At 39.9% G+C, this 25,391-nt stretch overlaps 1 protein-coding gene across 2 annotated transcripts in view; it reads right to left on the bottom strand.

Annotated features, from left to right (window-relative positions):
- LOC122811703 (inactive dipeptidyl peptidase 10-like) overlaps window positions 1-25,391 on the bottom strand; it is a 656,601-nt gene that overhangs the window by 342,088 nt on the left and 289,122 nt on the right. For both annotated transcript variants that reach the window (XM_044083720.1, XM_044083719.1), the window contains exon 6: window positions 5,210-5,262. In XM_044083720.1, the coding sequence (XP_043939655.1) occupies window positions 5,210-5,262 (53 nt within the window). The remainder of the gene's footprint in view (window positions 1-5,209; window positions 5,263-25,391) is intronic.

Raw genomic sequence — 25,391 nt, 5'->3', positions numbered from 1 at the left:
GAGAGGGCTGTGACTGATCTACTTGGGGATCCAAGCTCTCCCAGGTAGGCAGTCTGTCTCACCAGCCTGCTGCCATCCAGCCATCCATGTGGCAGAAAGTGTTAGGTAGTTGCTACCATGCTCCTCCAGGAGTGCATTGCAGATGTGATTGATCTGTGAGTCCCACTGGGCTACCAATGGAAATGTGGCCCTGCAACTGGCCACCTCACCCAACTCAGCCATCTGATAGGTCACATTGTCATTCTCCTGGGCTGGTTGACAGCCAGCATGCTGCCATACTCCTACTTATGCCCAGCCAGGTGTACCCCCTTATTGTGCCACAACCCAGCACTTGTTCATTGTCCACTCCTCTCTATCACTATTTGTCCACCCTCTGTTTCTGTCCAGTCCATGCCTTTCCTTCCTACTGCATGCCCATCCACCCTCATTCGTCTGCCTCAGTTGTTTTGTGTTTGCTTTTCTGCCAGTGATGTTTCCTGCTTCCCACCTTTCCTCCCCTGCTTCCCCGTCACCCTTCCTATTATCCCCTTCTCTTTCATTGTATGTATAAAATGGGAAACCTATCCCTACAAATATGTATCCTGCATCCCCCACCTGCTTTTCCTTTATGCTTCCCTTCTGTTTACACCTCTGCTTGCTAGGTCTCCTTCTTTCCTATTATCCTACACACCCCTTTCCTCGCTATTTGTCCACCCCCTATTTGTCTCTGCACAGCCATGCCTCCCCCTCCTAGTGTATGCATATCAACCCATGTTTGCCTGTACTGTTTTGTAAGTGTTTATGTGGTTAACCATTTCAAATGTCAGGACCCACTAGAGGGATTCCTGAAACACAGAAACTGATTGGCCGAAAGATTGGACTTAATATATGGCAAGTCTGAGATGCCATTTCTTGGAATATTCCCTTTTCCCCATGGTATGGAGATCTTTTAGTTGGTATATATAAGTTCAGGGGGGCTTACCCCCCCCCCCCATGGTGGATGCAGGAGGTCTTGTCCTCCTGCAAAAAGAAATTTGAAGGAAAAGAATGATTTTTCAGATTTGCTCTTCTCCTGTGTTTTTCTGTCTTGTTATTTTTGGCTTGTCAGCACATGACCCTTCAAGTGCCAACATTTCAATAGGGAGCCATTTATATGTCCTGCTGCCTACCAATGCTGATCCTTCATTCCCTGTTTCCCTAGCACATTCCCCATTATTCATTCTCTCTCTTTTCATATATATATATATATATATATATATATATATATATATATATATGGGTCCACTTCTGAATCTCAAAATACTGAAATGTCGAATTTCAGTATTTCAAGACCAGAATACCAAACAGCCACAAACACAAAAACGCAAAATACCAACAACTCAAAATAATGAAAAATACAAAATAAAACTAAACATCCAACCCTCTCCAAAATAAACAAAAACATAACTACAAAACCCAACATAAATAACAGTAAGATACTTTTTTCCAGAGGGGCAAGCTCCCATGCACCCCTCACACCCCACTACTTATATATACCAACTCCAAGGTCACACTAATACAAAAACAACAACAAACCTACTTCTATGTGCCCTACACTCCCATTATACACACACTTATACCCATGAGAAACACACACAGTGCACATGTAAAACAATCACCCCTCTCAACACCTACACACACACACACACACACACACACACACACACACACACACACACACACACACACACACATATACATACAGACACAATCACCTACCTACCCTAACCCACTCCTACATATTCCCAAAACACTAAATAAAACCATATTCCTACCCAAAACCCTGACATACTGCAAACTTACCTGCATCTCTGAACATAACAACACATCCACCGACATCAACACCCAGAAACCACAAAATCTTAAAGGGACAGCACACTACAAAAACAGAAAACACAATACCTACTACACATTTGGCTAAATCAGTTTCGACAATGTGCAATTTCGAACAACTGCACTTTTGGCATTCTGGTCTCGAGATACTGAAATTCGACATTTCAGTATTTCAAGATTCAGAAATGGACCCATGTGCATATATTTATTTTTATTGTATTTTAACGTTTATTTACCGGGAAAGTCCAACTTGGAACAAAGCCAATTTTCAGCAGAGGCCCAGGGAGAAAAACTCCAGATGCATGTCTTTAAAACATAGGAAGAAACCGGAGTACCTGGAGGAAAACCACATGAACGCAGGGAGGACATGCAGACTCCACACAGAAGACACAGCCGAGAATTGAACTGGAGAACCTCTTGCTGTGAGGTGACAATGCTAACACTGCACCACTGCACTGCCATATACATATACACATACATAACATGGGGTACCTATCCATACAAAAATGTACCCAGCCTTCCCCCACCTACTTTTCCTTTAGATTTTTCTTCTATGTGTGCCTCTACCAGCCAGGTCCCCCATTTTCTATTGTCCTATATTCCATTTTCCTTCACTGTCATGGAACCAATAAGTATTCATGTGACAGGGCAGCTGACATCAGGAGTTTTAAACTGTGCTGTAAGTTATTACACTGAATTGCTTGCCTACAGTCTTCTTTATCATGCTGTACCTTATCTTGTGAGGTTCACAATACTCATTCCATGGCCACTCCATTGCTTTACACCCGATTTCCTTGCTCTGCTCAACTGTGGTAGGTTTGTGACTTTTCAGCACTACTCCTATTTCCACATTAGAGTCTGGCTAGCTGCTGCTATGTGCAGTTTGCCACCATGGCAGAAACGGCCTGCAATGACAGCTAGCGTAGTACGAATCTGTGACTGTACATGTATTTGGATATTCCTGTTCTCTTTACATTGCAGCCTCTGTCCAGCCCATACTGATATGTGGTGCAGGCCTTGCTCCACTGCCCGTCACATCTCTATGAATCCTGGCCTTTATAAAAACTTCTGTTGTCATTACATGTGGTTTCATATATTCTCTTTCTTAAAATAAAATAGCTGGGATGACTAGTCAGATCTTTTCATGCATCCGCTTGCAGATTTTGCTGTTAAATAGCCTTAGGTTTCAGCGATAACATATCCTGATTTCCCTCCTCCGCACGTTTGAGTTTAGATACAGATGATCCCTGTGTTTCTCATTCTTGACTATTTTATGCAAACCTAGTGTTTCTGCGCTGTTGGTATTAATATATGTATATGCATGCATACAGACACACACACACACGTATATATAGATACATATAATATGTCTGCTATAGTCTAAAAGTATAATCCTTTTGTAGATTATGATATTGCTGACTGTAACCACATGCAGAGATTGCTTATGCTGATTAGTCGGTCTTAGAGTAATGCTCAGTCTGCAATATGTTTTGACCTTAAGACAGAATCCTGCATTAGATGGTAGCACTGTGTTTTAATGCATCTTTGTATAACTAGTTTTCTGCAATGAAACTACTTCTAGATATTATTTCTAAGTGTACAATAGATAAAGATAAAGTACAGCATATTATTATTGGAGTTGAGATCATCTCCAACGTCCATGTTTTGAGATATGGATGCCAAGAGTAGAGCAAAGCTAAGCCTGATAAGTAATCCTGACATCCTTGTCAAGAACACATAAACAGTAGTTTGGAGGAGCCCAGTCATAATTCTTTGCAGTACATGGTGCTTTAGCTGCTCCAGTATACTAACTAGTTACACTAACAAAAGAAAAAAGGTAGGAGTGCATAGCATTTTATGGCTTTTAAACATGTAAATCACTTAGCTCTGTCACAGAAACAACAGCCAGAAGCTAAGTGTACTTCTGATGGACTGCTGATAATTAAATCTATCTTTACATTGTGTGGCAGTGCCTAAGTATTTGACAACCTTTAAAGCTGATACCATTTCCCATTGCTGTACCTTCATGTATACTCTGTAGGCTGCAGCAGGACAGAGATGCATTACAAGGTAGTTATTTTCCCAGTTTAAGACAATAATCAGCATTATTTATGTACTGCATGCAAGTTTTTAGAGGGGCAAGAGAATATGTATCATAACCCCAGGTGAGTCACAAATGTTTACTGTCTGTACTTGAGCAAAGATAAAATCTGATTATCACTGTAGCATGGTTTTATTTTAAAGTAAAAAAAAAGACATTCAATGTCACTGCTTGTGCTGGCCCTTGATTTGGTATACAAAATGCTTATCTAGCATTGTTATTACATGCAGATGAAGAATATTAGAACTGAAAGTTCTGTAGTAAATTCATTTTCTTCTTGCACTGAGTTTGCTTTGCCACCTTTCGACACTCTTATTTTATACAGTGTGTAATACCTAGTTTGTTCTCTTCTTGACTGGGTCCATTTTAGGCCTGCATTCTACCACCTTCTATCTAGTCTCACTCTGCTTTCCCAGGGAGGCCGTATGACGTAGGTGCCTTTAACAGCAGCAATGTTTGGGCTTCCTTCAGCTCCCTTTAACCTTTCAGTGCTCTCTATCTCTCTATCTCTTTCTCTCCTCCCCGTATCTTTTTTTTCCTTTTGCTGTATTTTCTATATATTTAGAGTTTTTACTGAGTAACTATCCTTTCATGAGAGTTATTTTTCAGTAAGACAACAAAATGCCCAGCGTGGATTTAAGCAGATAATAAGGATTGTTTGGACTACACTAATTAAAACACAAGTTTTAATTGCTACATTCAGAAGGGGTGATTTGATGTGAGTTTAAGGTATCCTAGCTGGGAGATCTTCTACTTAACCAACACTGAACAAAAACGTTATTATTGAATGCTTGATGAAAATGGGGGAGGGAATGTTCTGAACCTTATTTTCTTTGCATGTGATCTGAATATTCAGTTGATGGCTCTTTCAGAACAAAAGTAGATTATTCTCAAAGATTTCTCAAAGCAGACAGTTTGGCATTAACCTGTTTTTACTTTAAGTAATGCAGTTCGCTTGTTTTTATACCAGATAGTAGCAAAGCATTTTAATTTTTCCCTAGTATGTTAAAAAAATAGGTGAAAACCAAACAAAAACTAAAGCAATGTACTTTCAACAAGGTTTCAGCCTTTTAAAAGGAAAATAGCTTTTTTAAAACAATTTCTTATCTGAAATCTCTTCAGCATCTGTTGATCTGGAGCCAGCAACATTTAAGTAGAATGTATGCAACAATAGCAGATACATAGATAGAAAGAGGAAATGCCCTAGAACAATATATGGAAGGAAATATCTGTCGAACCTACTAAAAGAAAACTTACCTGGTCTGTATGTTGTAAATGGCATACGATGCAGTGAAGGAATAACGGAAAATCTGCAAATGGATAAGTCATTTTTATTAATTTAGGGAATGCAAAACAGAAATAACATTATCACTAATACATAAATACAGTCTACGAAGTCTCCTTTTATATCTTACATTCAGTATTACAGTAGCAAATAAACCAGATGTCACTACTTCTTGTAGTGCTGTGGGTACTCAGCATGGGAGGGGTCCTACAATAAAGGAGTTGATTTCTTACCTAGGTAATTTCCAGATTACATGGGAAAATTAGAACTATAGTGTCCTGAATTGTTCTGAGTATACACACACACACACACACACACACACTGGCTTGATTGAGGCCCTTGATTTAGTACCCACTCAAATTAATTTTAATATCTATTTATCTAGTTACATAGTTAAGTCTGATGTTCTTTGTAGGCAGGCAGCAAGGAGTAGTCTGAGCTCTATATTACCTTCTTCTTCTTTCGACTTTTCCCGGTTAGGGGTCGCCACAGCAGATCACCTGTCCGCTTATGATTGGCAGTGGAGTTTTACAGTGTCGAGTTGCCATCCCAGCACCCAACCTTCCACAGAAGGCACAGACACACACACACACACACACACACACACACACACACACACACACACACACACACACACACACACACACACACACACACACACACACACCTTCCACAGAAGGCACAGACACACACACACACACACACACACACACACACACCTAGGGCCAATTTAGAGTGTCCAATTCACCTGCAGCATGTCTTTGGGATGTGGGAGGAAACCGGAGCACCCAGAGGAAACCCACGCAACCACAGAGAGGACATGCAGACTCTGCACAGAAGGCACCCCAGCCGAGGATCGAACCGGAGAACCTCTTGCTGTGAGGTGACAATGCTAACCACTGCACCACCGTGGCTGCCCCTTGTATATAAATATCTACATAGTCTCAGTGTGTTGTGGAAAGTTTAATGATAGAAGCAAAGGAGAATGGATAAGATTAGTGCATTTTTCTGTATTTATATTCTAGGTGTGATTGATCATATTGTGTATTAGGAAATTTGTGATTTAGGAGACTGGATAGGCTGGTTTAAATTATTTGATTACTAGAAATTAAGTAAAAATTAAGTAACATTTTATACTGATTGTAATGTTTAATCTGCAGCCTAAGAATCAGCCCATCTGGGTCAGGAGATCCAAGAGTTTTGAAGGTCTAATGGTGGATCACACAAATGAATTCATACATCTTCTAAGTGTAAAATGCTGTTTAGATCCATCTATCTCAAATGCATTTTAAATATTTTTGAAGCAAACGTTGAGATGTACTAATATTATGGCAGAAATCTGTATCACTAGTGTGTATCTATGTGTGAGTGAGTATATGATTTCAAAGCCTGTGTTATTTTAGAAATAATTTTTTTAGTCTGTCCATATAGGACAAATGTTTAAGGCCTAGGATCCTCTTTGTGAGGTACTTTTGTGGCCTCTCCAGTTGTTGCAAGTGTTTAGTTAGGTACATGCCAAATGGGGCATTGTACTCAATGATTGGCCTAATGAGGGAAGAATAGAGGGAGACAATGACCTCTTTCTTCCTGGATGCAAAACCCTTAGTAATGAGATATGCCACATAGAAGGACTTTCTGACCACAGTGGCAATGTAGTGGTCAAAAGAGAGGTAGGTTGTTGTCAACCTGTGTTCCCAGATCTCTTATAACACCTTCTGTGTTCAGTGGACTACCATCAATGTGGTAATTCATAAGAACCGGGATTTTCCCAAAGGGGCTGATGACACATTTTTTGGCATTGAGCTTAAGGCCATGGTTCTGACACCATTTGTTGGTCTCAGTGAGGTCTTTCTGTAAGATGTCAACATCACTTGGGGAGTTAATAAAATTTCCCAACTTGAAATCGTCTGCGAACTTTGCCAGTCAGAGTCCCTTCAGGTTGGCCTGCACTTTCAAGAAGTAGATACCAAACAGGGGAGGACCCAGGACTGAACCCTGTGGGACTCCACTCGTGACTGGTCAGCTGTCTGACTTGGAGTCAGCTGCTTTCACACTGTGGGTTCTACCTGTGAGCCAGTTTGCAACCCACCTAGTGATGTATGGGTTGATGCCTAGCTTAGTGAGTTTTTCTATGATTCCCGAGTGGGGAATGGTATCAAAGGCTTTGGCCAGATCAGGGTAGGCTGTATGAACCAACTTGCCTTCATCCACAGCTCTGGTGACTGACTCAAAGAAGTTGACCACGTTGAGCAGGCATGATCTACCCTTCACAAAACCAAACTGTGGAATCCAGAGTTTGGAGATTCCCTATATCCTTGTTTATTAGGGCCAAGATGATGCGTTCCATAGCTTTGCATATCAGACTTGTCAGGCTAATAGGACAAAAGTTCCCAGGGTCTGTAGTCAATCCTCTCCTTTGTGGAGAGGGATGACTGTAGCAGTGTGCCATTCGGTAGGGATAAAGCCTGAGTTGAGGCTGTGACTGAACAGGGCACACAAGTGAGGTGCCATTTCACTCTGTAGTTCATGTAGAACACAGACTAGGATATTGTCAGGTCCCATAGAATCTGTATTCCTGGCCTTGGATAGTGCTGTTTTAACCTGTGCAGCAGTAATACTGGGTGCCTGGCAATCTACTGGTATTGTGACTGGTCTCCACTCCCTTGGGGGGGCAAAGAGGGGGTAAAGTTGGCACTGAATCTGTCGGCCAGTATATTGGCAATATCTGTTGCCTCGGTATAGGAGGTTCCATTGTGCAGTAGCTTAGAGTAAATCTGGGTATTGCCGTGGAGATTCTTTACATAACTATAGGTAGGTACTAGGCTATCAGCCCTGGGGCCTATACAAGCCCAGCCAAAAAGGTACCCTGGCTTTTGCCACCCAAGAAAATTATTTTCCTGTGCCACTGTCTAGCAGAGCCACAGAGGTGACCCCCGGGGTGAATTTCCTATTTCCCATCCAATCATCAAGATTTTTCTTGAAGAGTGCTAATGAGGAGCTTTGTTTGATATAGATAGGTAGTTTATTCCAGAGTATGGGAAGTCTCTGGGACAGGAATCTATCCCTCCAGCATGTTTTGTTTATTGTGATGACAAGGTTTAGATCCCTGGAGCGTGTGTCTCTGAGAGATTGGGATTTCTTTAAGTGTAACATGTCCAACAGCTCTGGGTTTGACATGGCCTTGTATGTTAAGCAGAGATCACCTCTGAGTAGACGATATGTGACAGAGTCTAGGTGGAGTTTTTTTAGATGGTCAGCATAGGGTATCTGCTTTAGGCCTGTGATTCTTTTAGTGAGGTATTTTTGCGGCCTTTCCAGTTGTTGCAGATGTCTTGAGAGGTACGTACCAAATGGGGCGTTGTATTCTATAATGGGTCTAATGAGGTATGAGTACAGTGGGACAATGACCTCCTTTTTTCTGGATGAAAAGCCCTTAGTGAAGAGGTGTGCCACATAGAAGGATTTCCTGACTGTTGTGGCGATGTGGTTATCGAAGGTGAGACCACTGTCCCCCTGTGTCCCTAAGTCTCTTATCACACTTTCGGTGTTTAGTGTACTGCCACCTATGTGATAATTCATGGGTACATGTTTTTTCCCAAAGGGGATAACTATACATTTCTTGCCATTAAGCTTGAACCCATGGCTCTGGCACCAAGCATCTGTTTCTATAAGGCCCTTTTGTAGAATATCCACATAATTTGGGGATTCAATAATGACTCCCAGTTTGCAGTCATCTGCGAACTTTGTCAGCCAGAGTCCCTTAGTGTTGGCCTGTACTTCAGAGAAGTAGATGCCAAATAAGAGCAGTCCCAGGACTGAACCCTGAGGTACTCCACTTGTCACTTGTCTGGAGCTGGATTTGGAGTCAGCTACTTTTACAGTCTGGGTTCTGTCAGTAAGCCAGTTGGCAACCCATCGAGTGACGTAGGGATTAATGCCTAGCTTAGTAAGTTTATCTATGATTCCAGAGTGGGGGATGGTGTTGAAGGCCTTGGTGAGGTCCAGATAGGCTGTTTGGACCACCTTACCCTTGTCCACAGCTCTGGAGACTGATTTGAAGAAGTCTGTCAGGTTCAGGAGACAAGATCGGCCCTTCATGAACCCAAACTGTGTGGGGTCCAGTGTTTGAAAGTTGCCAATGTTTTTGTTTATAAGTTCCATGATAATACATTCCATGGCCTTGCAGATCAGGCTCATCAGACTGATGGGGCAGTAGTTCCCAGGATCCAAGGCAGATTCCCCCTTGTGGAGTGGGATAACTGTGGCTGTGTGCCACTCAGTGGGCACGAAGCCTGAGGTGAGGCTATGATTAACCATGAAACTTAGGTGAGGTGCCAGTTCATTTTGTAGTTCATGTAGTACACAGCCTGGGATGTTGTCTGGTCCCATGGATGCTGTATTCTTAGCTTTGGAGTGTGTGTTTTGTACCTGTGTGGCCGTTATTACTGGAATTTGGCAATCTTTCGGTATTGAGATGGGCCCTTTAGGGGGTGACAGGGGGGTGAAGTTTGCACTGAATTGATCTGCCAGGATATTGGCAATATCCTTGGGATCAGTATATTTAATGCCATTCTGTTGTAGCTCAGAGCAGATCTGAGCATTGCCATTTAGATTATTGACATAGCTATAGAATGCCTTGTGGTTGCCTTTGGAATCTTTGGCAATTTTATTTTTGTAACTAGCTTTGGAGAATTTTATGAGGGATCTTCTTACTGAGGCTGATAAGGGAGTTTTTTGCATCCTGTGATTTTCCTCTTTTCTGCAACAGTTTCTTCCTTTTGTTGTAAAGTTTGTTTATGGTAAGGGACCACCAGATTGGCTTCCTTTTTTTGGAGGAGAGCATCTTGGTTCTATTGGGGATGGCACGATTCATGCATGAGTGGATGTGCTTGTACAGTGCCTTAGTGTAGGATTCAGCAGTTGAACTTTCAGTTCCCATTTGCATGGGTGTCATAAAGGTTGCCACTTCTGACTTGAGTAGCATGACATTGGCTTTGGAGAAGTTTTTTACGGAGGTTTCCTTACTCGGGGGTGGGGTGGGGGTGGGATGTGGATGTCAAGGGTGATTAGCTTATGGTCAGACCTGACCAACAAGGGGGTGACCATAGGTGTGGAGCATTGATTTCCCATGTTAGTAATGACCAGGTCTAGGATATTGGAGCACCTGGTGGGACTAAGGATTAGTTGATCCAGGGCGTTGGAATTCATGAATTCTAAGAACCGTTGGGCAAAGGTGTTGGTACACGAGTAGTTTTCCCAGTTAATGGCAGGGTAGTTGAAATCACCCAGTATTAGGGTGTTTGGTTGTATCTTAATATTTTCCAATATGTTTAGAAAGGTTTAATGAGAATTTTGGGGCATGGTGGGGGATCTGTAGCAAGCTACAATTTGGATTGCAGTCTTACCTAATGTTAGTTGCACCTGGAAAATTTCAGATGAATTGTGTTGGGTAGCTAGCCTGGTGTTGTGAACATCCTTGGTGAATATGGACACTCCTCCACCTTTAGTGTTTCATTCCTGGTTTGGTGGCCGAAAAGTGTGGTAAGAGTTATAGCCAGGTATTGCAGGTGTGCTCTCTGGAGCCTTGAACCAGGTCGCAGTTACTGCACAGATATCGATGTTCTCCATTTTTAGGAGTGCCTCGAGAGAGTGCATTTTGAGGTTTAGACTTCTAGCATTGAGTAGCATTACCTTCAGATTTTGCATGCTTGTACCTGTTACAGTGGTAACATTTACACTGAGGTAGTCATTAGATCCACAAAAAGAAAAAGGGGATGAGCCCTAAATATTAAGAAAAGAAGGGTTTATATTAGATCTTTAAACACTTAGGTTGTCGAATGCCAAAATTTGCATATTTGATGTGTGCACCTCATCATATCAGAATATTTAGATATAAGTTAATAAATTAATTAGTAATAATGTTTAACATATTCTTAGAGTACAGGTTCACTTTAAGGGAAGCTGTGTTTTCATGATAAGGAATTTTTGGCGCCTAAAAATGCGGTATTTAAATGACCTGTAGAGTTTAAACATTGTTCTGATGAAGCCCACGTTCAGTGTGTTAAAGTACTCAACATTCATTTGTTTTACACATTAAAGAAGTGTTTTACTGTTCCATCTGGTGGTGTCTTCCTGTGGAGTCTGAGGCAGTCAGCGTTCAAGTTGTTGTGGTTTCTTGGTTGTTATTTGTAGGCTGAACGTTTCAATATTTTCAGTAGTACTAGTGCTACCAGAAGTGTCCAATTTGTGTAACAGAAGAGACACCATTGTTAGAGGACTGTATGTGGGCCAGATCTCAAAAGAGCTGGTTTCAGCATAAATGAATGACTTTGGTGTAAGGCCTGTCTATTAACAGGTTTAATGTGGGGAGCCAGATTCCAAAAGACCTGCTCTCAGTGTAAGTGGTTACTTAAACTGAGAGCAAGTCTTTTGGAATCGGTTTTCATATCTTTCTTCAAAATGGATCTTACCTGCCTGTTTAAATTCTCATTTCAGACCATAGTCCACTGTCCTTACTAAATTTTTTAACTGTTCTGTTTTTCAGTTCATTAAACATTTACTTAAAATAAGGACTGACTTCTTAAAGAAGTCATACTTTTGGATACTGTGTATATTTCCTCATTTCTTGTTGAGCCGTGGAAGGATCTGGACTGACATGGTTATGACAGCAGTCTAATCTTACATGAGTCTTGAGTCCATCCCTGTTGGAGATTATGGTGGATGATTCCGTTTCTCCTGCTATTACCTGGAGTTTTGCTGTTCAGTATGTAGGGAAGAGTCAACCACTGCACTCAGCATACCAACCTTTGCCATCTATATCAACGTTTATAGCTTCTGATCCTTTGTCAGAAAACAGGAAATGATTAAGTCTCTAAAAACCTTTCACCAGGAGGACTTATGACAATTAAATGGAAGCATTTTGGCATCTGGGCCTCCCAAACAGCAGTAACTTCCTGGTAATGTAGCAAGTTCCAATTTGGAATATATCCCATAAGAATACACATAACTGCTATCATCTCTGTCTATGTGAGGACTATGAACTGATCAGATCAGGGCAGGTTTCACAAACTTTCTGAAATGTCTCTTCCATGGCATTCCACCCCTTGAAGAATATGGTTTCTGCTGAAATCTTGAATTTTATGGCAGACAGGTTGAATCTTACACTGCCCCATAGAATCTCCTTCTATTTATAAAATTGAAGTTGTTGGCTGCAGACACCATCTTTCTCATAGTTGTTATCTCTACTAGTGGACTTTTGAAATTAAAGCCTTGCTGCCTCATAACATTGCCTGTCCTTCTAGAAAGATAAAGTGTCACTTAATACCATTTTCACTTCATTTTGAAAGAATCTACAATTTATAACAGTAACTAATCAGTGCATCAATGTCTTCCCTAAAATTATTTATTTTTTATTTGACATTTACTTACCAGGAAAGTCTGCATTTTCATTGGAGGCCTGGGAAGAAAAGCTCCACATTATGTCATATGGTTATAGTTAAAAAAGGTTATTACAAAACCTAATCCAGAACAGCAACATATTAGCTAAGTAAAATTCCACTTCAGTTCACACAGTCTTATCTTAGTGATACATTGTGCAAATATTTGGACAGATATAACAAATTGAAAAAGTATATTGTCAGTAGTTAAAGTATTCACAAGTTGCAGTTCATAGAGATGAAATTAAAGATGTTAAGCACACTCCTTGGAAGATGACTAGATCATACAGCCTAGGTAAGTTTATGTTTGCCCTTTATCTAGGAAATAGATTGACTATATTTGGAGAGAAGGAATTGGTAAAAAGTTTGCTTAGTTGAACCTGGGGTAATACAGTCACAGAGACAAGTCTTCTTTAGGTAGTAGTTTGGAGTTGGAGAGGTTAGAGGTGCATCTAATTTGCACAGGGATAGAATTTGATTTTGTAATGACAGAGTACAAGTAGAACCTTTGCCAGAGGATGTTTGGGATTTATGTATGTTGATAAGATGTTGTTCATTAGAATGAAGTAGCCTATTAGGGTAATAGGAATGGAGAACAGGAGTAAAAGCCGGGCAGTTGTTGGCTTTGTGAATAATGTGTGTGGAGATGAGCTGTATGTAATTTCAGTGGTGAGGCAGTTTGGGTCATTTTAAAGCCCTAGGGGCAGTACAGTAGTGGCTGCAGTATTGTTTGTTGGTGGCAGATTTTGAACCTTATTGCAGCATGCCTCCAGCTTACTTTTAAATGTAGCCTGAAGGTTGGTTAGGATGGGTGCACTGTATAAGAGAGATGGGAAAAGGTAGGTTGCGGCAAGAGTGGTTCTGGTGGCGTTGCTAAGAAGTGTTTATGCCTATAGAGCATTCCTGATTTTTAGTGAGTCTTTTTTTGTTATTTTGAAGATGCAGGTCAAATTTAAGGCCATAATCTGTAATCACTCCAAGAAATTTTGTATGGGAGACCACATTAATTTCAATTTTGTTTAGTGAAAACATTTTAAAGTTTGCTTTATCAGGCATGTGAGATTTAGGGAAAAAAATAGCCGTGACTTTTTTTTTTTTTTTTTTTTTTTTTTAGGATGAGTAGTAGCTGAGCATTATAGAACAATTTCTCAGTTATCCATTAAAATGTGTTATTTGAGGCATATAGCTGCGCATAGATAATTCCTGCTTTACTACACAAAACCAAAGCAATGAGAAAAGAACATTGGGCCATGTCTGCATTCAAGAACACCCCTACCTTATTTCTTGTGCTTCCTAGTTGCTCAGAAAGGTTACACAAAGTGTACGTGTAGTCTACACTTTGTGGTAACCTTTATGAATCCCACTTGATATTTAGGGGTGCAAAAAAATCAGTAAAAATAATAAAATTTGGAGGAAGAAGGTGTGAGCTATGCTGGTATTATCTGTCCACTCAGTGTACATGAAGTGTATACTTAGTGTAAACATTAAAGGATCCCAGGGACTATCTTTTTGTTTCATTTGCTAAGGGATGAATGACCTCAGTGTCATGAAACAATGCGCTTTTGTATGGTTATTAGATTATTTTGCCATTCTTATTATATTATTCTTTTTCAGTACTGGAGTCCCTCTGATGGAGGAAGCCAAGAAGCACTTGAACAGAGTGTTTGCTACATCTTGAGATCTGACATCTTAAGATCACAGCATCAATGGGACCGGACGGTGTCCCAGGCTGCATCCTACATGAGCTCAAAGACAAATTAACCCCTGACCTAAACACACTGTTTAAACTCAGCCCCTCCATAGGCTACATACCCATAGAGTGGCGCACAGCAATGGTTATTCTGCTCCACAAAGGTGGAGCCACAACAGACCCCGGGAACTATCGCCCTATAAGCCTGACTAGCTTGGTCTGCAAGGCTATGGAGCACATCATCATGGAACTCATTAACAGAGACATTGGGAACCTCCAAACACTGGACCCTACCCAGTTTGGCTTTGTTAAGGGCAGATCATGCTTCCTAAACCTGGTGGACTTCTTTTAGACAGTTACCAAGGCTATAGACGAGGGAAAGGTGGTACACACAGCCTACCTAGACCTTGCTAAGGCCTTTGACACCATTCCCCATTCTGGTATTATAGACAAGCTCACCAGCCTGAACATAAACCCCTATGTCACAAGATGGGTTGCCAGCTGGCTCATGGATAAAACCCACATGGTGAGAGTTGCGGGAGCTAGGTCCGACTCTAAACCAGTTACAAGTGGCATTCCCCAGGGCTCAGTCCTAGGACCCCCTCCTGTTCAGCATATACTTCTCAGAGGTACAGGCAAGCACTGAAGGACTATGGCTGACCAAGTTCGCAGATGACTGCAAACTAGGGGCTATAATTGACTCTCCAGCTGACACAGACATCCTCCAAAAGGGTCTCACTGAGACGGATACCTGGTGTCGAAATCATGGCCTCAAGCTAAATGCCAAAAAGTGCATAGTCATCCCCTTTGGAAAAAACAAAGTACCCACAAACTACCACATAGGTGGTAGTCCCCTAAATACGGAAGACGTAATAATGGATCTGGGGACCCAATCAGATAGTAATCTCACCTTTGATAATCACATTGCCAAAGTGGTTAGAAAATCCTTCTACGTGGCCCACCTAATCACAAAAAGGTTCGCATCCAGATCAAAAGAGATCATTGTGCCCCTCTACCCATCACTCATCAGACCCATCATAGACTACAATGCCCCATTTGGGATGTACCTTACAAGACACCTGAAACAGCTGGAAAGACCACAGAAGTACCTCACCAAGAGGATCACTGGCCTCAAACAGATGCCCTATGCAGCTCGACTGAAGAAACTCCAGTTGTACTCGGTTGCATACCGCCTACTCAGAGGTGATCTCTGCCTGACATACAAGGCCATGTCCAACCCAGAATTGATGGACATGCTCCACCTAAAGAAAACCTTATCCCCTCGAGCCACATGCTCCAGGGATCTAAACCTCACCATAACAATAAATAGGACGTGCTGGAGGGATAGATTCCTGTCCCAGAGACTTCCCATGCTTTGGAACAAGATCCCAATCTACATTAGGCAGAGCTCCTCACTATCACTCTTCAAAAGAAACCTTGATGAGTGGATGGGAAACAGAAAGTTTACCTCGGGGATCACTTCAGTGGCTCTGCTGGACAGAGGCACAGGGAACTAATCTAAGGGGGCGGCGAAGGCCAACACATTCTGGCTAGGCGTATAAATGCCTTCGGGCAGATAGCCTAGTACCAACCTATGAACCTAAGATCAGTAGGAAAGGGCTGATGGTTGGTGAGAATGGAGGCAGAAAGCCTATAGAATGAAATTTTTCTTTGCAGAACCTTTAGAGAATGAAAGAAATGGAGGAAAAATGGACAGTTATGCTTTTTATAACAATACATATATAGCTGATATGGGAATGAAGAAGTCAGATTTAGGTTGGTAAACATTTGAAAATTCTGCCTGAGCCTTGCTGCTTATGTAAATTGTTATTGTATCACCTGTGCAAAGGTAATCTTGAGTATGTGCTGTTGTAGGAAATGTCTCCTATAACTATATTTTCTGCCTCTTCAAAGAAAGAAAGAAAAGACTTTCTATTGTGAAAAAGCCTTCTTTACAAAATACACAGTGGAGGGGGTGAGATATTTCCTTTTTATACATCTAGCCTTTAACTCTGCTGTGGTTTCTAGTTCCAACATTACCGTAAATAATACACACAAGCTCATATTGGAAGCAGACTATAGTTTACACCACAGTAAAGAGAAGTGATAAAACCTTCAGATACCTAAAAGGTGACAAAGGTGTGGGGATATAGAATAAACAGGTGGGAATCAATTCAGTTAGAAAGGGAGGAAGAATAACAGGTAATGTGAGAAATGTTATTTTATTTATTTATTTTATTTTATTTTACATTTGTCGACCGGGCTAGTCCAACTGGATACATGTCCATTTTCAGTAGAGGCCCGCGGAGATAAGCTCCAATTACACTAATAATACAGGCAAAATAAAAAATGTAATACATTGTCAATGGAAAAAAATCCAAAACAGCCTAGTAGAAGGCAGGAAACACACCAGCAAAGGTTCCACTGTTTAATTCCACCAAGTAAGACACGAACATATAAAAACTGCAGATTAACGCTCTTGACAAAGCGTTTTTAGTCTCCAATGACAAAGACTTCATCAGATAATGCTGAAATTAATAAATTATATGCATTATAAATACTGTTATTTTTCAAAAAGTATCCAATCAGTCGATGTGCATCAAGAAACAACCAATCTGTTACTGCCTATCATGAATATTAAAAACACATATCATTAAAAATAAATGACCCAAAATTTACATATTGTTAATAAAAAATACACTTTTAAAATATAAAATATCCAAGATATATAGAATTGATATTCATATCACAAAAATTGATAGAGTGCAGGAAAAAAATTTTTTCTTTTATATTTGAAAAAAGACTTTTCTATTTAAGATAATGAGACACAAATTCATTGCAAATCATTACTTTTTATGAATGAAAAACACCATCTAGTGGTCGTGAATGCAAATTACAAGTAAAGGTTTTATATTTGTTGTTTGTTGTTTTTAAATGTCAGCAGATTTAATTTTGAGTACTGATGTTATTGAAACACTCTCATTTAAGCCATATATGTCAAATGCTACGGAAATAATTATTCCTAGTAGGAATAACATAATAATAAAGAGCAAAGGTTTTTATAATTGTGAGACCAAGGGGGTAATTTACATAAGCATTTGTAAAAAATGCAATTCCTTCTATATAGGAAAGACTGACTGAGGAGGAGAATATACTGAACACTATTATGAGATTTCCAAGGCTAAAGACACTAATGCCCTGTATAGGCATACAAAAGAGTGTGAAGAAGCTGTTTTCAACTTTTTTGTTATTGAACAGGTCAAAAAGGATTTAAGGGGAGGTTTATGGGAAGAAAGAGTAGCCTATAGGGAATTATGGTGGCAAATTTTTCTCAATGCTACAAAAAACCAGGCTTAAATGAGAGTGTTTCAATAACATCAGTACTCAAAATTAAATCTGCTGACATTTAAAAACAACAAACAACAATTATTAAACCTTTACTTGTAATTTCCATTCACCAGCACAAGATGGTGTTTTTCAACCAAAAAAAGTAATGATTTGCAATGATTTTGTGTCTCATTATCTTAAATAGAAAAGTCTTTTTCAAATATAAAAGAAAAATTTTTTCCTGCACTCTATCAATTTTGTGATATGAATATCAATTCTATATATCTTGGATATTTTATATTTTAAAAGTGTATTTTATTAACAATATGTAAATTTTGGTCATTTATTTTAATGATATGTGTTTTAATATTCATGATAGGCAGTAACAGATTGGTTGTTGATGCACATCGACTGATTGGATACTTTTGAAAAATAACAGTATTTATAATGCATATAATTTATTAATTTCAGCATTATCTGATGATGTTTTGAGACTAAAAACGCAATTTGTCAAAGAGCGTTAATCTGCAGTTTTATATGTTCGTGGAATCTTTAAACAGTGGAACCTTTGCTGGTGTGTTTTTTTATTTTTTTTTTTTTTTTTTTCTTGGTTTTTGGTCGTTTTTCTACACTTACATTGTCAATGGAGATTAACCTCAAGAACTTGAGTAAAACATTTACAAAACAATACAGTATTAGTAGAAACACATTTACATAGGAAAATGTTTGACAATTATGTAGAAGACAAGGAAAAAAGAACAGATTCAAACTAATTATTATGGTAGTTTTGAAGAATAACGCTCAAAGAGAAAAAAAAACACAAACAAGTTAGTATATATACAAAGTGGAACACATGGTCACAGCAAGTTGATTATTGCAGAATGCATATTCTGTGGTAGTTACCAGAAGAGGCAAGACTAGATATCAGCGTAAGGAAGCTTATTATCCCACTTTGAGGGTATTGGGAGGGAGGAAAGCAGTACGACTGTACAGGGGGAGTGCTAGTCTGCATTAGTACTCGGGCATAGCATGTGATTTAAGGAGTATTTTTAGTTGTCTTTTGAAGAGTGGTAATGATGTAAGTGATGCTAGTTTGCTGGGATGCCTATTCCAGGTTTTCCCCACAGAATTAGAGAAAAGAGAATCACCTGCTTTGTTGTAGGACTTCTGGATGGTTACTAGTAATTTATCTGCTGAGCGAAGGGTAGTAAGATTTTTGTAGGGGGAGATGAGGCTACAGAGAATAGGAGTATTACTTGAATGATACAAAATCTTATGGGTGATAGTAAGTTGTTGAAATTGTAGCTGGTTTTGCAGTTCTAGCCATCCTAGCTGTTTAAGATTTTGACAATGATGGGTACGAAATGGGGAGCCAGTGGCAAATCTGGCAATGTTGTTATAGGAGGTTGCCAGTTTGTTAAGGTTGCTTTTGGAAAGATTAGTATAAATGGGAGAGGCATGGAGGAAGGTAGAGATCAGATGGCTATGGGCAATGGTAGTTCTGGCTTCAGGGGTAAGGAAAGGTTTTATCCTGTAAAGGGAACCAAGTTTTCTGTTTACAGTTTTAATAGTTGAGTTAATATGGAAGTCAAAGTTCAGGTTGTGGTCAATTATTACACCTAGGAGTTTGGTGGTTGGGCCAGGTGCTATGACAGTACCATTGTTGGATGTAACTGTGAGGTCTATTGGGGGAGGACTTTAGTGTTGGAGTAAATAACAATTTTGTTTTTTTGGCATTTAGGAGGAGACATTGTTGAATGAACCAGTTTTCTACTATGTTTTCTACTATGTTTTCTACTAAAGCACAGAAAGAGTAGGTGACACGCAACAGAATGCCAGCAGATGTCGAATGGGTAAAACTGGTGATGGCAGTCAGCGATGGGGAATTCAAGTCTGCAGATTATAGATACTGGGAGGCTGTAATGCAGACAAATGAAGGAAGTCCTGGATGCCCAGTATGATCTGCAATTCCTTAGAAGGCATGGGGAGAAGCCTATTGGGACTTATGAGTTGATTAGCTGATTGCATGTTTCCAGGCTTATATAATAAAACAGAAACCTAAAGTAACTTAAGAAAACATTCACCTGACTTCATGAAACTGAATGTGTGTGTGTGTGTCTGTATATACCGATAGACAGATAGTTGTATATCTATCTGTGTATCTATCTTTCTGTCTATCTGTCTATCTATCTATCTATCTATCTATCTATCTATCTATCTATCTATCTATCTATGTGTATATGAGTGTTGAAGCCCCTACTCCACTTATCTTTATTTTTTTTTTTGTGTGTTTTTAATTAGTTTTCCCCTCTACATCAATGGGGTTTCTACTAAGTAGGGCTTTATATATCTAACATAGTTTTTTTTATGAAGGGAGAGTCTCATGAGTGGTTTTCTTCTGTAGTTTTGAGGTAATTTTTAATCCTTTTTACCCTTTTTACAGTGTCATTTTTGTTGTAGTTTAGTAGTGTATTGAGGGGTACTTGTGTTTTTTTTATAGTTAGTCAGAAGTCGGCCCTTTGAGTTGATATTTCTGTTTTCCGATTGGCTAGTTGGTTTTAATTTTTGTTTTTTCTTTTAATTCTAATAAGAACAAATATAAGTTCTAGGGTTAAGATTTAGGTGGGTAGTGAATATGAGCAGTAGTTAATATTGTTTGCATTGTAGTGAGTGGGAAAAACGGTCAGAGTTCTAGATTAGTTTTTAATTTAAAATATAGTCAGTGTTCTAGATTTGTTTTTAATTTTAAATATAGTCAGTGTTCTAGATTATGTTTTAATTTATTTACCTTTTTTTGTTAAACTGAGTGTATATTGTAACTAGGAAGGTTATTTTAGGTGGACTAGAGTGTTTTAGAAGGGAGTAATAGTGTCCATGTTTTGCTTGTACTGTATGGAGTCTTTTTTTCCTCCGAAGCAGTACAAATATGATGAGTTTAGATAAATTTTAGTAGCGCTCAGGATGAGATAAGGGTGTGCATAAACTGTTGATTACACATAAGGAGGAAAGTATTTTTTGATGATGCATCAAGAGTGTGGATTAAAGTACACACACACACACACACACACACACACACACACACACACACACACACACACACACACACACACACACACACATGTAACTGATGTATTTATTATCTGTATTATCACACCTTTTATTTGGAGTTTACTGACAGGATAAATATATAGACACATGTATTGCTCTGTCTTTTTGCCTTCCTGCTTTTTACACTGATGTTTCAGTAATAAACTATGTGCTGGATGTTACAAACATTTGAGTTTATTTGCATAGTTTCCTTTACTTGGTTTTATTTTTCTGTGTTTTTTTTCTTTCATATTTATTTCTAGTTATCTGAAATTTCTTTGTTTCTATTATTATGGATCTGTAACACTGTTGAGAGATGGAGCAAACCTGAAATGTTAACATGTTCTGCTGATATGCTGAAATGCAATGATATGTTAACTAATAGTGTACTGAGCACTGTCTCGTTTTGCTTTGTTTAAATGCTTCAGTTTAAAATAAAGGCTATATATTTCCAACATAACTTGATTGGAATGCCTGTTAATAGTCATAAGAAGGTAATTAAACTGTTAGCAAATGTATTATGTGAGTTATATTTAGTTAAAAAAATGCTATCTCTCTACTTGTTTCCCACCTTCCTATAACTAGTAGAGTCTGGTTTTCAGATTTTGCTGAATTCTGGGCTGTTTTGTAGTTTATGTGTTGCCCAGACCTTACTAAGATAGAAGGAAGCTTCTTTGTTCATCAGTGAGAGTGGTGAGCTTTGAGCAGCCTATCTGTCACTGGAGGAGTGGTTTCAGCTCAGAATCTGTAGTTTTAATGGCCATTTTGGGCTATTTCTATCCCTTTATTCTTTCTGTTTAAAAACCCTGTGTTTGCGCGGTTTTGTGCATGGTGCAGCGCAGTTTCACTATGGTTAAACTATTCCTGGTGCCAGAAAGTCTGCTCTTCTAATTTTCCCTTAGAACTAGCCAGTTTTCTAGTCTTAGCACTCAAAACTGTTTCCTTGTGCTCAGCACTTGTTCAAAACTCATTGCAAGCACTAAATAATCTACAAATTACTGCAGCACTCAACTTTCCTCACTTGTTAGGAGGAAAACAGTTTTTAGTAGTTAAATTAATAAGCAGCTTATTACCTTTTGGTAATAACAATAGAGACAGAAATAGTATATTGATGCCTAATAATAGGGTGACACAATATAAAATAAGATCTGATGAAAGGGAGAAGATGTACTTTGTAAGCATGTATAATATAAAGAGTGATGAGATTACCAGTTTAATTAAATATTATTGGGAATTTCTGAGAAGGGACAAAGTGTTATCGAAAATATTACCCAAAGCTATAATGATTTCTTACACAAGGGGTAGAAGTTTATGAGACATGCTGGTACACAGAAAATTTGAATTTCCGTGCATGAATATTAGACAATTGGACGGGAGTCCTGGGACTTTCCCATGTGGTAAGTGTTCAGTGTGTCCACAGATTATCACTACCTTTGGGGGTATTAGTGTTAAGCATACATGTAAGGGTTTGTGCCTGTGCAATTTATATTATATTGGGGAAACAAAAAGAATGTTTCGTGTCCGATTTTTAGAACATATAAGGGACATTAAGAACAGAAATGAGGAAAAGGTAATATCTGCACATTTTAAAAATGTACATTCAAGTAACCATTTATGCCGTGGTGGTATGGCGGTAGCATTGTTACCTCACAGCAAGAGGTTCTCCCGTTCAATTCTCGGCTTGGCTTGGGAGTGCCTTCTGTGTGGAATCTGCATGTCCTCCCCGCATTTGGGTAGCGTTTGAAAGACATGCGTGTGTAAATGGGCGTGCCTTCATTGAAGGTTGGGCGTCGAGCTGGCACCTCGTCGTTTTGTAAAAAATCTACTGCCAATCATTAGTGGACCGGAGTTCCACTGTGGCGACCCCTTACCGGGAAAAAGCCGAAAGACAAACAACATGCATGTAACCATTTATTGTTACAAGGTTTGGTTTTGGAGCAGATAAATGTAAAATATGATAGTGATTTATTGCTGAAGAATAAACTGTTGTATAAATAATCTATCTACATCCTGAAATATAATACATTGACTCCTATGGGGCTCAATAATGAAGTGAATTGGAGATGTTTACTTTAAGATGAGGACTTTTTAATGTTTTAATTGTTTAATTGCTTAGTTAAGTGGTTAATTGAGAATGGATTTTGTATTTAAGGAAAGTTTTTTTTCTATGATGTTATGTTCTGTAATGGTGTTTGCACCGAGCTATGTTATATGGGTTGGAGACAGTGGCATTGACAAAAAGGCAGGAGTCAGAGCATGATGTGGTAGAGTTGAAGATGTTAAGATTTGCACTGGGTGTGACGAGGATGGACAGGATTAGGAATAAGTATATTAGAGGGTCAGCCCAGGTTGGAAGGTTTGGAGACAAAGCCAGAGAGGCAAGATTATATTGGTTTGGACATGTGTTGAGGAGGGATGCAGAGTATATTGGGAAAAAGATGCTAAGGATGAAGCTGCCAGGTAACAGGAAAAGAAGAAGGCCTAAAATAAGGTCTATGGATGTGGTGAGAGAGGACATGTAGGTGGTTGGTGTGACAGAGCAAGATGCAGAGGACAGGAAGAAATGGAAACAGTTGATCTGCTGTGGTGACCCCTAATGGGAGCAGCCGAAAGAAGAAGACATTTGCACCGAGGTGCTAGAACCATTTTGTGATTAAAGAAGCTTTTTATAAATGGTGGTCGAGTTTATTCACCAGTTTGGATCCAGTAGTTGTTTATAACTCATACCACACCTTTTGGCCACCTAACCTGGACCAAAACACTAAAGGAGGAGCTGTGTCCATATTCATTAAGGATATCCACACCTCCAGGCTAGTTGCTCAACATAATGCATCTGAAATTATCCAAGTGCAACTAACACTGGGCAAGACTGCAATCTAGGTTGTAGCTTGTTACAGATCACCCACCATGCCCCAGGATGCCCACTCCATGTTTCTTGATATACTGGGTAATATTAAGGTACAGTCCAATACCCTGATAATGGGCAATTTCAACTACCCCACCATCAACAGGGAAAACTACTCATGTACTAACTCATTTGCTCAACGCTTTCTGGAATTCATAAATTCCAACTCCCTGGATCAGCTTGTCCATACCCCCACCAGGGGTAGCAATATCCTGGACCTGGTCATTACCAATATGGTCAACTGATGTTCCACTCCAGAGGTCAACTCCTTACTGGTCAGATCCGACCACAAGCTAATCACTCTAGACATCAATATCCCACCCCCACCCCTTTAAGGAAACCACCATAAAACACTTCTCCAAACCCAACTTCATGCTTCTTAAGACAGATGTGGCAAGCTTCACGACACCCATACAGATGAAAAATAGAGGTAGGACTGCTGAATCCTATACAAATGCACTGTATAAGCACATACATGAATGCATGGATCATGCCATCCCCAACAGAACCAAGATGCTATCCTCCAAAAAAAGGAAGGCAATCTGATGGTCCCCTGCCATAAACAAACTCTACAACAGAAGGAAGAAGCTGTTGCAGAAAAGAGTAAAATCCCCTGATTGCAGGAACTCCTTGGTCAGACTCAGTAAGATGCTGAGATCCCTCATAGAATCCTCCAAAGCTAGTTACGAAAATAAAATCGCCACTGATTCTAAAGACAACTGCAAAGCATTCTACAGCTATGTCAAGAATCTAAATGCCAACACTCATATCTGCTCTGAGCTACAGCACAATGGCACTAGATATACAGAACCAACTGATATTGCCAACATCCTGGCAGATAGGTTCAGTGCAAACTTCAACCCCCCCACCCCCAAAGGGCCCATCACTATACCGGAAGAACACAAAGCCCCTGTAATCACTGCTGCCCAAGTAAAGACTGCACTCTCCAAACCCAAGAACACAGCATCCATGGGACCTGACAACATCCCAGGCTGCATTCTGCATGAACTACAGAACGAACTGGCACCCCACCTAAGTACCATGTTCAATCATAGCCTCACTTTAGGCTTTGTGCCTACTGAATGGCACACAGTGATGGTTATCCCACTCCACAAAGGGGGGTGCCACCGCCCCATTAGCCTGACGAGCCTGGTCTGCAAGGCCATGGAACGTATCATCTTGGAGCTTATAAACAAGGACATAGGTAATCTCCAAACTCTGGACCCCACTCAGTTTGGGTTTGTAAAAGGTAGGTCGTGTCTTCTAAACCTGACTTGACTTCTTTAAAGCAGTCTCCAGAGCCGTGGATGAGGGTAAGGTGGTGCACACAGCCTATCTTGACCTTGCCAAGGCTTTCGACACCATCCCCCACTCTGGAATTATAGATAAACTCATTAAACTGGGGATAAATCCCTATGTCACAAGATGAGTGGCCAACTAGCTCAGTCACAGAACCCACAGAGTGAAAGCAGCCAACTCCAAATCCAACTTCAGACCAGTGGCAAGTGGAGTACCACAGGCCTCAGTCCTGGGTCCTCTCCTGTTTGGCATCTACTTCTTAGAAGTCCAGGCTAATACAGCAGGTCTTTGGCTAATGAAGTTTGCAGATGACTGCAAACTCGGTGCCATAATAGAATTGCCTAATGATGTGGACATTCTACAAAGGGGCCTCACTGAGACTGATGCTTGGTGTCAAAGTCATGGCCTCA

Source organism: Protopterus annectens, chromosome 9.part0 (genome assembly GCF_019279795.1).
Source record: "Protopterus annectens isolate FY-2018-M chromosome 9.part0, PAN1.0, whole genome shotgun sequence".
Classification (NCBI taxonomy): domain Eukaryota; kingdom Metazoa; phylum Chordata; order Ceratodontiformes; family Protopteridae; genus Protopterus; species Protopterus annectens.
Note: the sequence above shows the minus strand (reverse complement) of the source record. Positions and strands in the feature narration are given on the sequence as shown.